Source organism: Triticum aestivum, chromosome 6D (assembly GCF_018294505.1).
Source record: "Triticum aestivum cultivar Chinese Spring chromosome 6D, IWGSC CS RefSeq v2.1, whole genome shotgun sequence".
Classification (NCBI taxonomy): Eukaryota; Viridiplantae; Streptophyta; class Magnoliopsida; order Poales; family Poaceae; genus Triticum; species Triticum aestivum.
In genome coordinates this window covers 475,950,670-475,967,058 of record NC_057811.1, presented here as the reverse complement: position 1 = coordinate 475,967,058, position 16,389 = coordinate 475,950,670, and the positions used below count along the sequence as shown (strand labels likewise).

The 16,389-nt window shown below is 43.8% G+C and overlaps 2 protein-coding genes across 7 annotated transcripts; both read right to left on the bottom strand.

Annotated features, from left to right (window-relative positions):
- Positions 1-2,537: 2,537 nt before the first annotated feature.
- Positions 2,538-9,669, bottom strand: LOC123146077 (uncharacterized). Of its 6 annotated transcripts, none has more exons than XM_044565662.1 (11): positions 9,484-9,669; positions 9,188-9,407; positions 8,333-8,443; positions 5,998-8,249; positions 5,157-5,229; positions 4,533-5,015; positions 4,346-4,442; positions 3,606-3,712; positions 3,448-3,530; positions 3,005-3,117; positions 2,538-2,909 (listed from the first exon to the last, which is right to left on the bottom strand). In XM_044565662.1, exons 1-6 carry the CDS (start codon positions 9,642-9,644, stop codon positions 4,866-4,868), a joined length of 2,967 nt encoding a protein of 988 aa, XP_044421597.1. In that variant the 5' UTR covers positions 9,645-9,669; the 3' UTR covers positions 2,538-2,909; positions 3,005-3,117; positions 3,448-3,530; positions 3,606-3,712; positions 4,346-4,442; positions 4,533-4,865. The 6 variants fall into 6 exon arrangements, with proteins under 6 accessions (XP_044421597.1, XP_044421596.1, XP_044421594.1 ...); XM_044565661.1 differs by having other exon boundaries at positions 3,442-3,530; positions 3,606-4,252; positions 5,974-8,249; positions 9,484-9,668; XM_044565659.1 differs by having other exon boundaries at positions 3,606-4,252; positions 5,974-8,249; positions 9,484-9,668.
- A 613-nt stretch (positions 9,670-10,282) lies between these two features.
- Positions 10,283-15,835, bottom strand: LOC123146076 (DNA (cytosine-5)-methyltransferase 1). Its single transcript, XM_044565656.1, has 20 exons — positions 15,272-15,835; positions 15,093-15,189; positions 14,515-14,622; positions 14,302-14,433; positions 14,118-14,217; positions 13,459-13,613; positions 13,314-13,379; positions 13,020-13,232; positions 12,865-12,923; positions 12,721-12,787; positions 12,309-12,638; positions 12,161-12,229; positions 11,999-12,085; positions 11,843-11,930; positions 11,578-11,699; positions 11,398-11,502; positions 11,188-11,231; positions 11,015-11,084; positions 10,833-10,936; positions 10,283-10,743 (listed from the first exon to the last, which is right to left on the bottom strand). Exons 1-20 carry the CDS (start codon positions 15,742-15,744, stop codon positions 10,539-10,541), a joined length of 2,694 nt encoding a protein of 897 aa, XP_044421591.1. The 5' UTR covers positions 15,745-15,835; the 3' UTR covers positions 10,283-10,538.
- Positions 15,836-16,389: the final 554 nt, after the last annotated feature.

The following is a 16,389-nucleotide window of genomic DNA, read 5'->3' as shown; positions in this document are numbered from 1 at the left end:
TTTAAAAAATCATGTTTATAAAAAAAATCAAATGTGTTCGTGTTTTTAAAAACATGTTTGTGCTTTTTCGAAACAAGTTCAAATTGTTTGAAACGATGTTTTACATTTCCAAAAATGGTTTGCAGATTTTTTTAAAAAGGTTAACTTATGAAAAAGTACGCATTTTTAAAAAAATCACATTTCAGAAAATGTTTGAAAGTTTGTAAAATTATTATTCTTTTAAAAAAATTGTAATTTTAAAAGTTTGTTCTCATTTTTGCGAAAACATGTCTCAATTTCTAAAATTGTTCTTCTCAATTAAAAATCACAATTTCAAGAAATGTTCGAAAAAAAGTTATATAGAAAAATTACTGTATATAAACGCAGGTTAGATCCCTGTTCATGCGCCGGCAGCGAAGCAAAGTCAGGGGACTGTAGGTCTCCCTGCCTTTCCTTGGCACGTTAGAGGATCTGGCTCCACGCCATCCATTCAAACAGACACACCACCCATCCAAACAAACACACCACCCAAAACACACGGCTATGTGAAACTGAAGAAGATGAGAGTGTTGTTTCAGACGAAGCCAGATCAACAACACATACCTTCCTCTCTTCCCCTGCCGAATCCCTCCTCTCTTTGTACTTGTTCCTGTGAAAGGTGAGAATTGTTCCCCGTGGTGTAGAGAGTTGTTCACGGAAATTGTGAGAGATGTCCCTCTTGATCTGTAACTATAGAGAATAATTTGGTGCATCGGTATCTTATTGATCGTCCACTAGGCACATATATATAGGTACAAGGGTGCGACCGGTATCTTGTCACGTACATACAGAGGGAGACAGACACTACAGGTACTGCATACGAAACTCAGACCTACGTACATGTACACATGTTCAACGGTAACTACCGGGATTATGATAGAAAGTACACACAAACCTTATGTAGCATAGCTTCATAATTTTATATAGTTCAAGAAGCTAGGCCAAACTCATCATTATTTATATGCCGATTACCAGTGAACAACCTTGCTGCTGCCCATTTGTTCATTACAGTGGTTTGCATATCATGCACTTGCACCCGACAGCATCACACTTGCCTTGTTTGGGCACCCTCATAAGGTTGAAGCATACCATATCACAAGTGTCGTCGTTACATGGGTTTGGTAATGGGATAATGGTTGACCCGGTCCTCATCTTAACTAGTTTCTGCGTTGAAGGAAAGACTTGCTGATCGTTGTGTGATATGTGAGTTCTGAAGGAGAACAAACAAAATGGGCAAGGCTTTTTATAGCTGATTCGTTGAATTAAAGAACAAGATTTGGTGAGTCTTATGAAATTAATAGACGATAAATGAATTAATATATATGTATTCTATTTATTTGATTTGGTGAGATGTATTAAATTATCATTAACTGCATATATATATATTCGATTAAAGTACAAGATTTGGTGAATCTTATTATTATATTATATATTCAGTTAATGACTATTCATTTGACACATCTCAACAAATCAAATAAATACAATGCGTGTGTGTGGACGCGTGCGCGCGCGCGTGTGTGTGTTGGTGCCTGCGTGTGAGTGGCAAAAGCAATATCACGATTTAAGATAGAGTGATTATAAAGAGTGGTAACAATATGAGAGCTCAACTTAGAGGATGATAACAACATCAGAGCTCAACTATCTGGTCGTTGCGCATTTTAATCAAAGTGGCACTTTTTCGATAGAGAGCCATAGATTCAGACCGACTAGGTTTCCAACTCAAAAACTTACTGGTCAAGAAACAAAAAAATAAAACGGCAACAGGGCCACACTCCTGTAAGGCCACGAACCGCATTTTAGCAGACCATTCACGTGCATGTCGCAGGCCCGCACCTTCATCCCGGACCGTGTCCGAGCCCGGCGAGGCGAGCTCGCGCATGTGGGGTTCTTTTTCTCTCTTCATACCCATCACTTAATGGAGTTGGGAGACTTGACGCTGATCTTTGGGTCTCGGGTGCCAATACACCGAATTGAAAAAAAAAATACAAAACCCAAAAAGAGTCAAAATTTCCTGAAACTTTTTGGAGCCAAACATGATCGGGTGTTACACTCATGTGAAAAGTTTCGAGAATGAATGACTGTCATGATATTCTAGGCGGAAAAAAATCAACACTATATAAAAGTTACTATTCACACTTTTTGTACTCGCAATTTTGTTTTCTTGGCCATGGAGTCGGTTGAAGGCTCGAAGCTATTCCTTCACAAAACTTTTCACGCCAAGTGTAATACCTGATCATGTTTGATTCCAAAAGGCTTCAGGAATTTTTGACTCTTTTTGAATTTTCTAAATTATTATTTTCAATTCAGGTCCATTGGGATCCGAGACCCACTAGGTATTTCCATGGGGAGACTCCACTATATAAGTTGGTCTCACACAACCTCCACTTGTGGCGTGGGATTAAAGATTGCAGCTCCACTCTTGCATTTATTCATTGGCCTTTGAGATTTATTAGGATTTAGCTATTGGGCCAAGCCCAAATATTCTAACATAATATGCCCGAAGAAAATACACATAAACATTATGTAGCAATAGCTTCACAATTTTAGATCATTCAAGAAGCTAGATCAAATCCATCATTCTTCATAATATGTCGTTTATTAGTGAACAACCTTACAGCTACACCATTTTCGATTTCCTCGCATCATTCCATTGAACATGTCATCCTACCTTAGCTAGTTTCCACCCATTTGTCATTATAATGGAGGGGTGTCTTCGCATATCATGCACTTACATTGGAAATCAGTGCACTTGCCTTGTTTGGGTAACTTTATAAGGTTGAAGCATGCCAGTTCGCAAGTGAAGTTGTCACATGGCTGTGGTGATGGTATATTGGTTGCCGCACACCTCAAGATTTTAACGCTATCATCCATTGACGCCTCTGTTACCACATCTGCAAAATCTCCATGAAGAAAAGGATGGTCACAACATGACCATTATTTGTTGGATGAAACTGTGCAGAAATGTATTACACGAACAAATGAGTACCTGATGCTAGCATGAGTAAGGCGAGGGCCAGGAACAACACCTGTGTAGCCCTCATCTTGACCAGTTGCAGTGTTTAAGGAGAGAGTTGTCGATCGTTGTGCGATTTGTGAGTTCTGGAGGAGAACAAACAAAATGGGCAAGGCTTTTTATAGCTGATTCACCACATTAAAGTACAAGATTTGGTGAATCTAATGAAATTAATAGCCAATAAGTGAATTAATATATTAATATATTGTGTTTATTTGATTTGGTGATATGTATTAAATTAGTATCCATTAACTGAATACATATACAGTTAAAGTACAAGATTTGGTGAATCTTATCAAATTATATTATATATTCAGCTAATGACTATTAATTTGATACATCTCACCAAATCAAATACTAATGTATGTGTGTGTGCGCGCGCACGTGTTCTAACCAAGTTTTGAACATACACCTACATTCGGATGCAGTAGAGCACATTATCATTCTTTCCTCACGGAGAACGCACGTACATTTGGACAAGCTTGGTTCTGGATATCACCTGCAAGATAACTATTAGTTCTATGCTATCTAGAACAGACAGTGCATACTACCACAATGTTTAATCAATATGCACCTTGTCCTCTGGACGAAAGATCCAACGACATATAAAGTAGTGGCACCAGTCGGTACCCTCAAAGAACTCAGTTATTCGGCCAATGTAATCAGCCTCATTTTCCCCAGCTTGTGAATGGCAAAAGAAAACAACGATTTAAGATAGACAGTGATTATTAAAGAGTGATAGCAATATAAGAGCTCAAGTATCTGGTCGTTACGCATTTTAATCAAAGTGGAACTTTTTGGATAAAGAGCCATAGATTCATGTAAGTTTGCAGTGAAGAACAGGTTAAGCAACATTTAGAGCATCCATCATACAATCAGAAAAATCGTAATGCCAGAAATGAATAGCCTTTGTAAGAATATCCAAATGTTCTAAACTACCCCGTTTCAAATCCTATCGGGAGCATTTTTATGCATGTGTCAAGCCATCTGTATACAGATGTAAACAGTAGCTACTCTATGCAAGCGGAGCAATTACTATTATTTTACAAAAACAAGGGTTTCCCCGGTGCTACATTGAAGAAACGAATCAACAGAATACAAGTACATGAGTTTCATGGAGGAAACCAGACTTCCTCGGTGTATTTGAAGTTCAGGGAGAACACACTAAGCTAGTGAGCAGGCACTTTTAACAGGCTTGCAGCCAGTCATGGCATAGTTAGCCTGCAGATACACTTATTTTGCAATCAGAAAATGCAGGGAGTTTTTCTGGTAGAGGAAAGCCAGGGAACAGGAGATGCAGAGTAGATCTGTTACCATGACATAGTCGTCGTCGCCCCGCGTGTAGACTACGTCGTCAACCTTGGCAGAGCGGTATTGGCACCGCGCCATGACATCCTCCTGCTCATCTGGTCTGTGCAACAACGTACACGGTTCAACACAAGACCACCCACCGAAGGGAAAAGCCGGAGACCAGATCCAGGACAGACACCGGCGTACATACCTCTTTGCGGGGCCTCGCTGGTAGCATTGTGGCCACTTGGTGCGCGCCTCATCGGCGTTGAAGGGCTCCCCGAGGAAATCGGGCTCCATGTCACCACCAGACGCGTTCCCAGCTTTCTTGGGTGGCTGCACCACACACCTCCTTGGCCGCCGCGTGCTCCGTTCACTCCTGCTGCTCCCTCGAGGACGAGGTGATATCCACCCCCAGCACCAGCTCCTCCTCGTCTTGCTCCTTTGCTGCATTAGGTGTCCGATGAACAAGTGGCTAGCTCGAGGAGGTAATAATGGGTTAGGGCAGGCATGGCACAGTTGCTGCATAAGGTGCCAGTCAATACTAGGATTCTGATTTCTTCTTCATATTCCTCCATTTGACTCTCAGATCACTCGGGAGGCGTGCCTTGTGAAACACATTCCTACCATATTCTAATATCTGAATCCATGGAATCAGCTCATCGTCCTTTGGGGTGAATTTTAACATTGCATCCTGAGCCAGAATAGCCAATGAATTGATGTTAGTATGCTAGCAAGGGCATGAGTACATACACATTGGTAACAAGGAAAGTTCAGTCGTGCAAGATTTCAGCATAAGTAATGAAATTTAACAGCCTGGGGTGGGTATGCTTACCCTCAAAGCTTGCTCTTCTTCTTCTGTCCAACAGAGCTTTGAGCGCCTTCCAGCTGGTGCAAGAGGATTACAGCTGCAAAGACAGATATGGCTCAGTTTTTGGAATTACAAAAACAGACGCTATTAAATTGTACACTTCAAAATACAGAAAATTTCACAATAACTGGAAAACATCCGAATAGGACTCTGTGCTAAGAAACATTACTACTCTAAATGAAATACGGGAAAAAAATAGTAAAATATACATTTGCACTACCATTCTATCTGTACAGATTATGTTAATGCAGGCATTGTCTCGCAGACGAGAGTAATGCCCAGTTGTGCTTGTGCCAAACTGCTTTAAAATAATAGCGTGCCTTAATATATGCCAGCATTCAGTACCATATTCAGTTAACTACAGTCTTCACTTCGCTATCCCGTATGTAACTTCATTCTGACCATGAGTTCTCAAAAGCTCTTGAATTTGAAATTAACCATGAATAAAGAGGCAACTTACCCTTGTATCAATATCATGACATAGAGTTGCCACTTCCTCTAGAGGTACAACATCTCCTAAAGTTTCGATCATCGCGAAGCTAATTAGCACCATATTATCTATGGTGCTGAACTAAGAACTTCGAATAATAGGAAGTGCTTGTGCAAGAGCACTGGAACTCAGTAGGTTTGATCTCACAAACATCCACCCTACAACTCTATTTATCACAAGTCTAAAAAGATGTTCAATGTTACATAATTCTAGGTTAATCAGTCTCAAAGACATTTCCAAAGAATAGAATCAGGAAAATCAGTGTTTATGAAGCCCAGTCCTAACACTTACTAACGCTTGGGTGGATATGCATACTTCCGTTTCCTTGATGGTGAAGGCATGTGCTGATCCTGGCATCCCAATGCCTTTTTAGAATTTTCTGATACTACCGTCTCCTTTTCTTGAAATTTTGCTTTGCGGTGTCTCATGTTTCGCCAAGGGGGTGACGACTGCTTGCCGGAATCATTTGAAGACGTAGCTTCTATTTCATCAGAACTTTCACACTCATGAGAATTTGTAAGACTGACATGTTTGTCAGCCTCAACATTCTGATTGACAACAGGGCTACATCTGTTCTGAGATGAATGTTGCGGTTCACAAAATGAATTGTTGTTACCATCTTCATGAGCTTCTGCATTTTCCACAGACTGCTCATGCTCTGTAACATGAACTTGTTTTCTTTTATTTTGGAGTACAGAATCTTTATTTGGTGCAATATTAGAATTCAGACCAAAAGATGCCTTTTCAGTGACTACATCCTCACGACAAGCATCACTTGTCGCATTTGTCTTCTGCTTCTTCCTCTGCTGACCAGGTTCTAGATCCTTATGAGAAAGGTTATATGCATCAGACTTATTGTTACCTTGCCTTTTGGGAGTATTACACCCATTCAACTGATCCTCCTCAGGACATGCATCACTTGTATCATTTGTTTTCTGCTTCTTCCTCTGCTCACCAGGTTCTTCATCCTTATGAGAAAGGTTGTCAGCTTCAGACTGATGGTTACCTTGCCTTTCGGATGTATTACACCCATTCAACTGACCCTCAGGACAAGCAACACTTGTATCATTTGTTCTCTGCTTATTCCTCTGCAGACTAGGTTCTTCATCCATATGAGAAAGATTATCCGCTTCAGATTGATGGTTACCTTGCCTTTTGGATGTATTACACTCATTCAATTGATCCTTGCTGTTGGTAGCTGTTTGTTGTTTTCCAGTAGATTGTTCATGTAACTTTGGGAATTGCTTTGTGCCAAGGAAAGAAGATAGGTTCTTCCTAGCTTCCAAATATGCATTTTTAGCCTTTTGATATGCTTCGGTAGCTTTAGTATAGAAGCATACAGGGCAATGAAACTGGCCAGAAGCATCAAAAGTCACTGGTGAACCAAAACAGCCATCATGGGCGGCTAATGAGCAGCTGCTACATTTCAGCAACTGTCCATCTTTACCACATTTTATGCACAAATCTTGCTCCGTAAGGCCCTTGATGGAACCATTGGCATCTTTATCCTGACTAGAGGAGGGCACATTGCAGCAAGGAGAATCTAGAGCAGTCTGCCTACCACCGGATGTATTATTTTCCAAGATGTTGACATCATCAAGTAGTGCTGGATTAGCTTTGTCAGCACAACTGACCTCGAGATGAGCCTTATCGTCATTCTTCTCCTCAAATATTTTAGAATGCCCTGTAGCATTCTCTTGTTGAAGGTTGGTTTCAGATTTATCTCCTTGAACAGCCCTGTTGCAGCTAACAGAAGGTACAACACCGGCAGTTTGCAGATTCAGTTCATTATGACCAGGATCCTTTTCCACTGGCTGAATCCCGGCACTACCCTCATCCCGAACTTGAACTGCTGTCTCGCCACTGTCATGTTGCGGTGAATTCCTTTGGGTTTTTCTGCCATGTAATTCTGTCATCACGCCTGTAACATCTGCAGCAACAAACTCAGGCAAGTGATTTGTTTCAGATGTATTTGTCCGTAAAGCATTAGTTCTGTCAGAATCTGGAGCCACCATAGCCTGCATGGTCAATCCTTCATGACTGAGATTCTTTGATAAATGAATGTTGGTGTCATCACCATGTGGTCTCTCTCCATCATTATCGTGGCATGGATTTCTGTACTTGTCTCCACAGGATTCTCGCTGAAGAATGGCAGTTGGACTTTTTTCTTGGGACATGGTAGTCTCCACCGCATCCTGCTTTGACATAAGTTTAGCCTTACTTCGGAGCAAATCAGCACTGCAGCTAGCTGAAGTAGGCTCAGCTGTAATGGACGTGTTTCTACTATCTTTACTTGGACTCGTTTGTGCGGACCTGACACTGACACCAATGGTATCTTCTTGAGGGCGATTGTACAGCCTAGATGGTTCATGCAAATCTGGAGTTCGCTCCATAGGATCCTTCTGTCGCTGAAAATCCGAACTATCTGTATGGCACCGATGCCTCTCTGTATTTACATGATCCGGGCTGATGCTGCAGAACAACTGGTCATTACCATTGTTCTTGCCACCCTGCTCCACTGGGGACGGTGGGACCATAGATGCGATCTCTGGGTTCACTTCTCTAAGCTGAACATCAAATGAGAAGCTTAATCATAAGTGAATCGAGTCCTTTTCTATTTTCGGTTTTGAGAATAACTGTTTTCACATACCAACTCAAAAGAAGTTTCTGGTAAAACCGGTGTTTTGGTACATATAAACTTTTGTATATCGTTGATAAAAGGCGAAACCGTATCTTTCTCCAAGCTTCCTGAACTACCAACCTGCAGATGTTACATTCATGTAAAGCAAAACCTCAAAAACATCAACATCTAGGCATTAACTAAACTGCAGTATGTATTAGCTTCCACAAATTAAAGACACCAAAACATATGATGATTATTTTGCCAAATTATAGGAGAGCTTAGTCACAAAAAAATGTGTAGCTGTTAGAACACATGCATAATTATCTGATGCAAATATCTAACATGGCATCCGCCACATCCCTGCTCCTAACACAAATTGAAGAATTTATTAATCTGTAAAGTGATGCTATTTTGATCTTTGGGGACATCGTAAACTTATAACTAGCTAGAATACCATTGGCACTTGGCAGGACTTGAGACATAATTGCCGAGGGATATATCATGTTTCATATCACAAGAAAACATGAGCTCAAATAATAACATCATCTAGCGTAGCAACATTGGTGAACTATAGCAATGGCTCGGTGAACAACACCTAATCAGCGCCAGGAAATACAAATCCAATTTGTATCGCAAAATGCAAATTGTGCAAACTTCCCTGGTTTTATTTTATTTCAACTCACTGTGATAAACGATAATGTGTGGCTGCAATCAGATACTCTATCCAAATGCCATGAGCCCGTGATATGCTATAATTTCTACCTGGATGAAACTTCAAACGCTCCACTACACGTATATTACTTCAGTGACAAAAGGTAAATCAAAAATCTGAAGCTCTGAACAACCAGAAAGAGTGCACGTGGTAACAAAAGCAACGCATACCTGTCCGAGCAGCTCGAGCAGCAACTCCTCGCAGGAGCGGGCGGCATCAACCCTAAGCATCGTCCTGCCCCCCGCCGCCGCCGCCGCAGCCGCAGACGGGGCCTCGCCCTGGGCGGCGACCTCCCGCAGGCATCGGAGCGCGAGCCTCTCCCGCGTTGCCTCCGGCGCGCCCGCGAGGGGCTCCGGCGAGGCGCCCACCAGCGCTGCGGAGCACCGATAGCTAACCCTAGGTGAGATGACCGACAGCGTGGAGACGAACGGGGTACGCAAGGGATCCTCTTCGGACACGGCGTTACCTTTGATGAGGGAGAAGTCGAGGGCCTCGTCGCCGGCGAGGGCGCCGACGACCCAGTGCCAGTGGGCGGCGAGGCGGCGAGCGCAGGGGGGCGGCATTGCGAGACCCAGAGGAGTTTGAGGGGCAAAACTGCAAAATGTTCCACTCTTTGTCCTCGTACATCAGACCGCGGCATGGAGAGATTTCTATGTGTATGGTTTTTTGCAAGTTTTATTAACCGTTTTGCATTTTGTTGAATTTTTACTGTATTGTCTATTGTTTTCCCTTCATAATTGCTGGACACATGATGTCCTTTTTGTATCTTTATTTTAAATTAAAAAATTTAACGACTCGGCGATAGAGTTCCGGATTGAAACGGTTGATTCATTAAAGACGACAACACCTAGGATCACGGTTGTAGCTCCGATCTGCAAGAGGCATGCGTCCTATCAACAGTGCCATGTTTTTCCATCTTTTTAATTTTAGATAAAGCCTAATGTTGTTTCTAATAGAAGAATCACTAAATGTTCTATCTAATGTAGAACTGCAGGTTCAAACCTCCCTCTGGTGTTTTCTTTCCTTTTTTTACCCATATATTTTGAAAAACAGAAGACTTCTTTTTTTGCACTTTTCTGCCTTTTCTACTCTTTCTTTTCATACAGATATGTTAGATATGATTTGACTTTGTACTAACCATTAACTTTGCATTTCAAAAAGTAGAAGCCCCACATTAACTTTGTGCTTATCAACTATCCTTCCATGCCCAAATCTACAATTTGAGCTTCACATAACTTTAACTGCCGGTGAATTTCCAGCAAATAGAACAAATCTCACATACACCAGACCAATTCCAGTGATGGAGCAACAGACAATAATAATTGTCAATGGGTAGCAACAATGGAACAACATACTACTAGTTTCTTCATCTAAGACCAAGGATCTCAACGATCACAAGTTCAACCAGCGACAAACGGTAACAACTCGAGCAATCCTTACATGCTGCAGCAATTTAGTTCCCGCGACAAATGGACTAGACTCGAACCCCCACCCCACATAACACAACAGATAGGCTCTGTTCTACTGCTCGACAACCTCGCCTGCAGGGGTGCCAACGGAGGAGGCCCTTGCCCTCGCACCGGTCTGTCCGATGTTGGTGAAGCTGTCAGGAAGAACAAACAGCGCATCATACCCCGCATCCACCTCGCCCTGGTACGCTCGGCCCAAAGAGTAGCCCAGTGCCCGCGCAACAGGGACAGCCACCGCGTTTCCCACTTGGATGTACCTGCAACCATCATCGAGTTCTTTCAGTTTCTGTCTCAGTTTTCAGAACTGGTCTCAGTTTTCAATTTTGAACAGCATAGGGGAACTTACTTCTCCTTCATGGGACCGTACATCCGGTAGTAATCGGGGAAACCCTGAAGCCTTGCGTTCTCACGGACAGTCAAAACGCGTCCCTGATTCGGGTGCAGTATGATCTGCAGGCAGCACAAACAAACTAAGCAACAAGCACAAAACTGATTGCAGACAGCGTTGGAAGTTGTGCCAAAACTGACCTGGTTATGCGGCTCTGCTCTGGTCACGACCGTGGGAACTGTCTCATCCCACCACAACCGACCAAACGGCCTGCAAAAACATCGTAACACATTGTGTGAGTAACAGAAGATGTAGTAACACAGTACAGTTGGAGAAATGGAGAAATAAAAGAAGACATTTTAAAGGCACTTACTTTGGTGATCTGCCCTTGATGAAGGACATTGCATAGTCAGGAACCTGTGCACATGAACAAGCTAGCATTTAAGCAAATTGTGCATTGTAACTTTCATTGCTAGCAGCAGTTGTCCTATACTCCTATGTTCAGGTAGCATCCTAGGCCGTGTAACAGAATTTGCACCAGCATACAAACATTCAAAGAGGAATTAGGCAGTAGAATCTGTACCAAAGGTTTGCCGGACTTGAGGTAGACACGCTCAACTTCTGGATCCCACTCCACAATGTTATTCGCTCCGACCTTGACTCCTGGCAAGTCACGGAAATTCGCTCCCTGGAAGAAAGGTACAGCATGGTCACACAGAAGGCAAAGTGGGAGAACAAGCACTGAAACTATTCAGTCACCTACCTTCTTTATCGGAATCTGCTGGACACGGTCATAGTCATCTTGGTTTAGCCTCAAAGGCTGGTGGTCCAAGAGCTTTCCTTCTTCAGGACAAGTGGCATCACCAAATGAATAGTCCAACATATCTGAAAATTTGAAGCAGCAGGAACAAAATTCACTATACATATACAGGCATAAGACAGGAAATAAGATCTGAAATGAAAAAGGAAAGGCCCTTTACAAAGTAAGAAGAAGAAATTCATATTATTGGTAGAGCTATATGTATTACCTTTACGACTAAGTCGTATGTAGCGCTGGAAGTCAGTCTTGGGTTGACCACCATATTCAATTACCTCATGAGGTTGATAGTTGTCTACCTGCATAATAATGGACGTAAGAACAAATGTAGAAGAGGCAGAAATGAACAAGGGAAGAAAGCACTTGCCTTGGGCAAATCTGAAATGGCATCACCAAGAAGGAGAGCTTTCTTCAAGGTCGGTCTTTGCGTCTCATCATATGCAACAATGCTTTGCTGCAAATGAAACAAGCTAGTCAGCAGATTTACCTTTCTCCCAATTCATTTCATTAAATTTGTGATCAGACTTACCGAGAAAGCATTTGGAGCACCACCACGTACAACTACATCATGAGTAGGGAGAGGATACTTTGGGAGGACCTGGCAGGCAAAATACGTCAGATCACTCCACGAGGCAACATATTTGTAGCAGAAATAGTGACAAAGAAACAGAACAAACCATGGTAGGGAGAGCTCCCCAAAGGAACACACGCATTCTGAACTGAGGAAGCCCGTAGCAACCAGCTACCATCATTCCAAGGCGGGCTTGGTAGTTCAGAGATACAAGACAGCTCAATGCATATCTTCCAAGATAGCCATCAGCAAATTTCAGAATGTCCACCACATTCTCCATCAGGACGAACTTTGGTTGCAGATAAGAGACAATGTCCATGTAGGTAACCATTTGTTGATTTTTCTCATCTTCTAAAGGGTTATCACGGTTTCTAAATCGGTTGAACCCACTTATCCCTTGGCAGGGCGGGCCACCACAAATAACATCAACCTGACCCTGTGGATTTTGACAGCACAAGTAAATGGAATCAGACAATCTGGAGTGGAACTAAAAAACTGAGAGAAGAAAAGTTACTCACAGGCTGGGGTAGAATGTTTCGCCTGTACCCTTCTTGCACAAACTCTTTAATTTTCAATGGGCAGTCACTGGGTACAAAACAAAAGTCAGTGCACTGCAAACTGAAATTAAAATGCTGTGAGCATACAGCAAATGAGGTACCTACCTCAGGTTTTCTATGGGCTCCCAGGTATCCTCTTCTGGGCCATATCCTTTCCATTGAACCTGTAACAGATTATATTAGATAATTTGATCTATGCATAAAAACCACAGGTACTAACACTACCACAAGGGGAAGGCCAAAGAGAATGGCATTAGCACCTTAAAATGGATTCCATTTTTCCTCCCAGTGCCACCATAGCAGATCTCAAGTAGCTTTTCAACCACAAACTCGTCCTTTCCAAGAGGCTCATCATCTTCCTCTTCCTCTACAGGTTCTGCCACATCAGAATCATTGCTATGGACATATTTGTCACATAGAATCGCCCATTCCTTAAGAAGTGCAAGAAAATCCTCGGCTTTTTCATTTCGAACCTACAATCAGAGATAAAGATCTTTCATACCAGGTCTAAAGAACAAATACTAGAATCTAAGAATGAAATTTACAAGCCACACCTCTGTTTTGGGATGGTTATATTTAAGGCTCTTGCATGCAAAGCTGTTCAGGTCAACAGCCCATTTCTATGAAGAAGAAATAGAGCAGTTAGTGCTGAGAAATGACAAAAACAGTCTTAAACAAAATGTTGGGCAGGGTTATTACTGTTTCAAGTTTGAGGCCAGCAAGCGCTGAACCCAAGCACAGCCCTGTTGACATCCCACCACAACCAGAATACAGGTCAAGGAGGGATGCCGTTTTTACTGGGGCCCCATTCTCTGAATCAGCATCAGTAGAAATACCAGAATTCTCTGTGGTGTCTACAGAAAATGCAAATTGCAAAGTGAATATTGATCATAAGATGGAAGAATACAGGGGCAAATCAATCATTTAAATTCTGAGAGTAAATAATCAGTCAACCAGTTTAGCTGTCACTAATAAACTATTTAGTCATAAAGTAATCATTTTTTAGATCACGAGTTAAACAACTTGGATTAGATTTAACATTGGAGGATCATAGAAATTTTAGCTCAGCAGCATATGTGGAAAGTTGACTGTACAAGTTGAAGTGACGAAACTTAGAACCAGACATGATTACAATCACCAAGGAATGGTAGAATTTCTTTTTATTATTTTTTTCAAGGCTTATGAGATAACTGAAAACCAAAGCACCCCTTGCAATGAACTCTGGAGAAGCTAAAATAAGTAAAAAATAGTGTGTGAAACATGCAGCAGCAGCAGCAGCACACAATGCACAGATCAATAACTAGTTTGTGTAAGAGCAATGCCATGTGCAAATAATGTAAGCAAGAAACTGCAATTACCTGATGGGATGTTAGCAAATGTAGAATAAGCAACAGTATATGACATGTCATAGTATAAGTCAGTGCGAGCCACCAGTTTGGCCTTGGCTGCAGGGTCCATCTGAAATCAAGGAGAACATACAGTGAGAAACAATGTATCAATGGCACATTCACACTTAACAAAGTTTTGAACAGGGGCACCTACATTGGGATCAACATGGATTATCTTGACCTTCGATATGATGCAGTCAAGTGGATTATCATTCTTTTCCTCGGAGAGAAAGACACGCTTTGGGTCATGTGTGTGATCATTGACAAATTTGGCTCTAGATATGACCTGCAAGATAACTGTTGTTATAAGCTAGCCAGGCATTAGTGCAGAGGATGCATACTACAACAATGCTCAATCAATACACACCGTGTCCTCTGGACGGAAGTACCAACGGCAGGTGAAGTAGCTGGTCTTGTCAACACCCTCAAAGAACTCAGTTATTCGGCCAATGTAATCAGCCTCGTTTTCCCCAGCCTATAAATGGCAATAAACAAATCACAATTTAAGATAGGAAGTGATTACTGAAGCAGGGTAAAAATACAAGAGCTCAACTATCTGGTTGTTATACATTTTCTGCCCAATACTTCAGTTTACAGTGAAGAACAATGTGAAAACAAGTAGTGCAAACTTTGCCAACCAGATCCACCTTAAGCAACATTTAGAGCATCCATTGTATAATCAGAAAAATCTTAATGCCAGAAATGGAAAGACATTTTGTAAGAAAATCTGAGTATTCTAGAGTGCATCCATTTCAAATCCTATCAGGAGCATTTTTATGCGTGGCAGGCCTTAGCAGTGGAGCAATTACTAAATTATTTTACAAAAAAAAAAACGGGGCTTTCCGTCTTGCTCCGTTGAACGAACCAAGCATCAGAACCCAAGTACAGTTTCACGGAGGAAAGCAGGCACTTTTATGGTAGGAAGGTGTGGAGCCGATCTTTTACCATGACGTAGACGTCGTCGCCCAGCGCGTAGACCACGCCGTCGACCATGGCAGAGCGGTAGTGGACGCGCGCCTTCATGTCCTCCTCATCCTCCGGCCTGCGAGGACAAGCACACAAGGCTCAACAACCAAGAAAAATGCAAAGCCGGGGATCTGATCCGGGACGGGCGGCGCACGCACCTCTTGGGAGCGCCGCGCTGGTAGCGCTGGGGCCACTTGGCGCGGGCCTCGTCGGCGGGGACGGGCTCGCCGAGGAACTCGGGCTCCTTGTCGCCGGCGGCGACGTTCCGGGCCTTCTTGGACGGCTGCGCCACGCGCCTCTTGGCCGCCGCCTGCCCCTCCTGCTCGCCGGAGGCGGAGGACTCGTCCTCCTCCCCGAGGGCCAGCTCCTCCTCGTCGGGCTCCTCCGCGCACACCTCGTCCTCCGGCGCCGGCCTCTCCTCCGCCTTCGCCTTCTTCTCCCGCGGCGCCTTGGTCGCCTTCTGCTGCTTCTTCTTGCCCGCCGGCTTCTTCTTGCCGGACGTGGTGCCCTTGCGCGGGCGCTTGGTGACCGTGGCCTCCTCGGGCGCGGCGGCCTTGGCGGAGGCGGAGCGCTTGCGCGAGGAGGACCGCGCGGGCGCGGCGGCCGAGGGCGGCGAGCTCGGCGGCGCCATGGGGTCGCGTGCGGCGGCTAGGGTTCCGGGGGAGTGTCCGGATCTGGGATGGAGGGGGGAGGGGCTTCGGCGGCTGGGGGTTTGGGGATTGGAATGGGGGTGGGAGGGGAGGGGGGAGGGCTGGGGGTTTTAGAACTGGAGCGGGCGGGCGGCGATGGAAATAGCGGGCGGGAGGGGGTGCCCGGAGCCGAAAATTTTGGGGCGTGCGCGTGGGGTGGGCGGGACGGTTCGAATTTTCGGGGGGATTCGGGATTTTGAATTTTGTTACTGTTCGTGTGGTGGGTGTGGGTGTCCGCGCTCTGCCGTGTCGTCCCTGTCTGTCTGGCGGGTGGGCCGCGGGTGGGTGGGGCACACGCTCACCACAGTGTGAAACAGAGCAGGGTTTTTACCCCTCGCCCCACCAGGCCCCACGGTGTGAAACTGAGAAGGGTGTGAAAGCATTGTAAAAAAACATACTCCCTCCGTTCCAAAATAGATGACCCTATTTTGGAACGGAGGGAATAGGTGTGAAAGCCTCGACAGAAGAGAAAACGAAAGGAGGATGTGAAAAAATGGGGAGCTCCTTTCTTTTTAGAAGCTCCTAATTGGCGCTTCAGGCGCCAGTTCGCCCGCTGGCGCTCGCTCACACGCGCTGCCAGCTCGGCC